The sequence below is a fragment of the Nicotiana tabacum genome, chromosome 12 (genome assembly GCF_000715075.1).
Source record: "Nicotiana tabacum cultivar K326 chromosome 12, ASM71507v2, whole genome shotgun sequence".
Lineage (NCBI taxonomy): Eukaryota > Viridiplantae > Streptophyta > Magnoliopsida > Solanales > Solanaceae > Nicotiana > Nicotiana tabacum.
Window position 1 is genome coordinate 25,117,426 of NC_134091.1, and position 5,420 is coordinate 25,122,845.

The 5,420-nt window shown below is 35.9% G+C and overlaps 1 protein-coding gene across 1 annotated transcript; it reads right to left on the reverse strand.

Annotated features, from left to right (window-relative positions):
- Nucleotides 1-287: 287 nt before the first annotated feature.
- LOC107791107 (putative xyloglucan glycosyltransferase 12) lies at nucleotides 288-3,881 on the reverse strand. The gene is made up of 5 exons (XM_016613104.2): nucleotides 2,605-3,881; nucleotides 2,169-2,477; nucleotides 1,703-1,993; nucleotides 1,496-1,609; nucleotides 288-1,375 (listed from the first exon to the last, which is right to left on the reverse strand). The coding sequence occupies exons 1-5, from the start codon at nucleotides 3,373-3,375 to the stop codon at nucleotides 749-751; spliced, it is 2,112 nt and encodes a 703-aa protein (XP_016468590.1). The 5' UTR covers nucleotides 3,376-3,881; the 3' UTR covers nucleotides 288-748.
- Between the last annotated feature and the right edge of the window lie 1,539 nt (nucleotides 3,882-5,420).

Genomic DNA, 5,420 nt, shown 5'->3' on the forward strand with positions numbered 1-5,420 from the left:
AAAAACAGAGAAAACAACACAACAAATATTTTCAGGAACAAATGTCACAAGAGGCTGATCCAAGACACTAAACTGGTCTTTGTACTTAGTTTACAGGCCTTGAGAATATATCAATAGTCGACAGAAAGGTTGCCAGAAAATTCCTATTGCCACCTCTTATAGTTGTGAGAAAAATGTACAATCCTTTAATTACAACATACTGAGTTTTCACTATAACACCTTCCTAGAGACTTTTCCCCTTTATAATACCTTAACAGATTCTCAACAAAAAAAAAACGAGATTTATATTGTGAGAAAGCAGCATGCTGCTATACTATTCAACTTCCACTAAATTCCGTGTTTAAATGTTTCAACGACAAATTCTTCTTACAAAAGAATATAGCCCAAAAAAGAAAAGGAAAAAAGAATACAGAAGATATAAAGAAATTACATGAACAGAGTGGGAGGGGTTGCTTAAAATGAACACTATCGCCATTCTTAATGGTTTTCTCTCTATTCAAAGATGCTGCTGCTGCTTTCGCTTAACCATCTGCTCCACTGTAACTTGCTCTTCTTGTCAAGTATTGCAAACAACTTTTAAGTGTTGGCAGAGAGGGAATTCCCTTAAGTGCAATCAGCTCTCCACATATTTTCCCCATTGTTCTTCTCATTTACATGAATGTACCAAGGTCAGGTTCGGCATCTAATTTCCAACTTGACTTTTCAGTTGAACTAATATATCCCTAACCTATGAACCCTACACGCAAATTTAATCGACCTGCTCACCGATCAAGTCAAGTCCAACGAGCAGGAATGATATACCTTGAAACAGCAAGAAGTAAAAGTGGATTCCTTGAGCTGATAATAGGCTCCTCACTGAAGCTGTCAATAGCAAGAAAGCCAAGGCTAATTCTTTTGTATATATTCTGTTGTGCTTCTTCTTCTTTGATGCCTTTTTCTCCTTCTCCTTAATTTCTTCCCTCAATTCCTCCAAATCAGGCACTGAAACGCCTCGTTGATGTTTTGGTTTTTCCTCGACTAATGATGCGAGGTCGCCCTCCGAGGAACGCCCTGATTTCTTGGTGACTACCCATTCGTATGCACTTCCGAGTTGGAAGAGTCCCGAGACCATGGCATTGAACTTGGTCACTGACATGGTGTTCTCGAATAGAAGGTATGGCACGATGAAAGGGAAAGATTTAGGTGCCGGAAGTATATTGAGGAATGACATGGTGGCGGGGATGTAACAGACAACCCACGACGGGAGCGTTGCCTCAGGAATGAACATTGTCATTGGAAGGATTATGCAAAACAGAGTGAATGAATAAAATGGCAATATCAGCTTCCTCAGAAGAAAGAAAAGGAAAATCAAGTTGCCCTTCTTCCAAATGCTTATCTGCATTAACCAAATTGCATGCATTATTGCTTTAACCAAAGCATCCAAAAATATGCTAACTTAACAAATATAATTGGAGATCACTCAAGTGGAAGCATTCGAAATATGATCTTATTATACCTTCGATTTAATGATGGCAGGTAAACAGAGACGGAACAACTGCATTGGCCCCGAATGCCATCTATGTTGTTGCTTCCTATACGCTTCATATGATTCCGGTAACTCACATTGGCACTGAAGTATTAACAAATTCTTTTAGGCTCATTCCAAAAAAAGAATTTACAATAAAGGAATACTGGAGATTGAAGCTTCTAGCATTGAATTTACCTCTACATCATTGAGAAAGACAAATTTCCAACCGTGAAGATGAGCCCGAACTGCAATGTCCATATCTTCAACGGTAGTCCTTTCTAACCAACCACCAGATTCTTCTAATGCCTTTATCCTCCATACTCCAGCAGTACCATTAAAGCCAAAGAAATTCAGGAAAATACCATTCACCTGCTGCTCCACTTCAAAATGAAAAGCCAAATTAATGTGTTGCAGTCTTGTTAGTAGATTTTCATCCTTGTTCACAAAAGACCACCTTGCTTGAACCAATCCTAGGTCCTCATTATCCTACAATTCAAAAAAAAAAAAAAAACACATACACTTAATAAAACAAACCACTCACATCAGCACATTCTACACTAAAGTGAGCAATAGTAGAATCATAGAACCATATAATAAAACCACACACAATTAAGGGAGAATATCACATGGGGTTAGAATCCAAGATTGAAAAATTGGATACCTTGAAATAAGGAACGGTTCTTTTAAGAAAATCAGGAGTTGGCTGAAAATCAGCATCAAAAATGGCAACAAATTCATAGTCTTTGACATAGCTGCAATTCATGGCTGACTTAAGATTGCCAGCTTTATAACCTTCTCTAATCACTCTATGCCTGTATATTATATTAGCACCTTCCTTTTGCCATTTATGCACCTCCTCTTTGATCAATGTCTGAGTAGTAGGATCATCAGAATCATCAAGAATTTGAATCAAAAACCTTGATTTAGGCCACTCCAAACAACACACAGCAGCAATTGATTGCTGATAAACCTGAGATAACAATTCCCACCGACACAAAATTTCACAACAACATTAATACAACCACCGAAAACATAAAAATGAGTTCTTTACAAATAATTGAGACAATTAAGAAAATCTTGGAAATTATAAAATTTACCTCTTTTTCATTACACATGGGGATCTGAACAAGAACCATAGGGTAGTAACCACTAGCATCACCAGATTCCAGATCCAGTGGACCCTCTTTAGCAACTGGCTTAATCTTCTTAATCTTGATCCAAAAACACCCTAAACACAGTACTAATCTATCCACACTCTGGATAAGGAAAAGCACAATGCAAGCATTGGCTAAGAATTGAAGAGGGGGAGCAAGATACTCCACTCTAATCAAAACCCACTTAGAATAAAACGAATCAAACACACTCTTCACAGCTAATGGATTTGCGAATGTGTGCAAATCCAAAGAGTATAAATACTGCAGTTGAAGATCTGGAGCACTAAAGTGCCAGCCTTTGAAATATGCAGCTATTTCAAAACCTAACAAGATTACCGAAAACCAAAGGAAGATCTTTATGCAAGTGTAGAACCGGTTTTTGCCAGCTGGGTTGTCGGAGTCAGTCCTGCCGGAGGCTACACGGCGGCGGACGGCGGCGCCGAGGCTGAACAATGCTGATGCTATGGAAGTTAAACAACCTGCAGCTTTATGAGCTTTGAGTAAAAGAACCCAAGTGAGCTGTTTTGCATTCTTGTTTCGGACTTTTTCACGTTTGTATGGAGACATTGAAACATCATCGTTTGGTAATAAAAAGTCATCCTCGGACGGTCCTTCAAGTTCAACCATTGACCAATTGTTTGGATTTTCCATTTTTACTACAACTGGTGTACCCCTATGGGATTCTTTAGCCCACCATTTAAACGATGGTGCCATTTGTTTAGTTCTTGAATTAGACCCAGATGGGAAAATGAGCCTTAAAAGTTGTAAAGATTGAAACTTTGAGTATATTTCAGCTCAAATAAACACAATGTGAGCAAAACCCAGATGGAAAAAAGTAAAGGGTCGTTGAGTTTAGCACACAAAAATGCTATGATAAGTCCATTGCAGAGAATCCACAGTGAAGGAGATAAGCAGAGAGACGAGTGTGAAGGGAAAGGGGTAAAAGATGCAAAGGCGTCTCTATTTCACGAAGACAGACAGACACAAACACACACACACACACACACTGGTTATAAGGGAATATGAAATTTTGCAAAAGAGTATATTGAATGTAGAGAGAGAAAGATAGAGAGGAGGAGGAGGAGGCTATAATGCTCTATGATTTGGTTGAAGATAGTACTACAGCCCCTTGGATTACAGCTTGCAGGGGGAAAATAAAAAGGGATTTCAGAATTTTTTGTAATAGAAAAAGATGATTTATAGAAAGTGAAAATAAAGGCAGAAGAATGGTAGTAGTAGTGTTGTTTATGGTAACAGCTCAACACGTCTTTGATTTTTGATTCCCAGTATTCAATAAAAATTGGAAAATCAAAATAAATTCAAAAGGAAATTGACAGCACGTTCTTTTGTTCAATACCACCACTCTTGTATTTTTTTTAAAAAAAACTTTACCAGAGTGGTTTTATTCCTCTCCTTTTTTCACCCTTTCACATGACCAACAACATCAAAATGACACAAAATCAAATCGGACATAAAATTTGTGGGCTATTGTGTTTTCTCTTCCCCCTTTTTTTTTTCCAGAGTTTTACTTTTCCACCTACTACTCCTTTATGGAGTTTTATAATGCATATATATAATATAATAATAATAATAATGAATCAAAAGCGACACCCCATAAAGAAGAATGTAAAACCAGAAAAAGAAACTACCATTACGTATATGATATTCAAAACATAATACGTAGATATTTGTAGATAAACAGAGATTCAAATGAAGTTTTTAAGGTAAAAATATGGAGTGTAAAAGATCTTATGAAGCTTCAAATCCTCCTTCCTTCCTACTGGGATGGAATATTTCTGCGTGTGAATTTCATAAGGTAAGAAATCAAGATTCAAGATCTGTCTTTTGGTATATGACAATATTGTATCTAGATAGATATCAACGAATAAAAATAGTGCGAATATATATTAAAATAGACAAAGAAGTTGATAGAAATACGGTATTAGTATTTATTCACATACGAAAAGAATATAGGAGGAGGATGAGATAAATCAGCCGAATTAGCTAATCATCAAACTTTAACTTGCAATGGCATAGTCATTAGAGAGATAAGATCTGGGATTTTGTTTTTGCTGTAAATTCATATTTTTGTAGGAAAAAAAAAAAAGAAGAAAAAAAAATGAAATCTATTTTGTAATTTGTTGTCTTGTTTTTGGTTTTGTTCGGCATTCCTTGACCGAGAAAAGAGCGGGTCATGGCCGTCACCTAAGTTTTAATGTCCAAATCACCCTTGGGAAATGTTAGTTCTATCATACATGAAGAGATAATATCCTAAGGTTCGACATTTAAAAAAATACTATTAAATTAAGTTGGCCAACAATAATAATTAAACTCTTAATATCAAGTGTGATATGATGATTTAAAAAAATTAAAATTTATAATATTGTACTGATAATTCAATATACTGTCAGTATATGCAATTTCAAACTCGTTCAAAAAATCAAAATAAGATTGAAATAGAAGGATTTAATAGTCATTACGCATTGTTTGTCTACTTTATCTTTCGTCTTAACCTGTTTTGTCTTTGTGGTGATAATACTTTTCAATAATTAGCGTCATTCACGCTCAGCCAAAAAGACAATGCTCAAACGAAAACTTGCCACTTCACTATAGCGAAAATTTTGTAGGTATAAGAATTTAGGGGTGGACCTCTTTTTCTTTCTTATATATTTTTATTTTTTGGAATAACATCAAATCAAATTGTCTTTTTATAATACTTCCGAAAATAACGAAAGTTGCCTTGAACAAGTGGAGCTACA

What these genes read in the sequence shown, in the direction of transcription:
- LOC107791107 (XM_016613104.2), bottom strand. Translation starts at nt 3,375, where the DNA reads ATGGCACCATCGTTTAAATGGTGGGCTAAAGAATCCCATAGGGGTACA. An exon ending in GAACCGTTCCTTATTTCAAG is followed by an intron (nt 1,994 to 2,168) that starts GTATCCAATTTT and finishes TTTGAATTGTAG; the next exon opens with GATAATGAGGACCTAGGATT. An exon ending in CTGCCATCATTAAATCGAAG is followed by an intron (nt 1,376 to 1,495) that starts GTATAATAAGAT and finishes TGGTTAATGCAG; the next exon opens with ATAAGCATTTGGAAGAAGGG.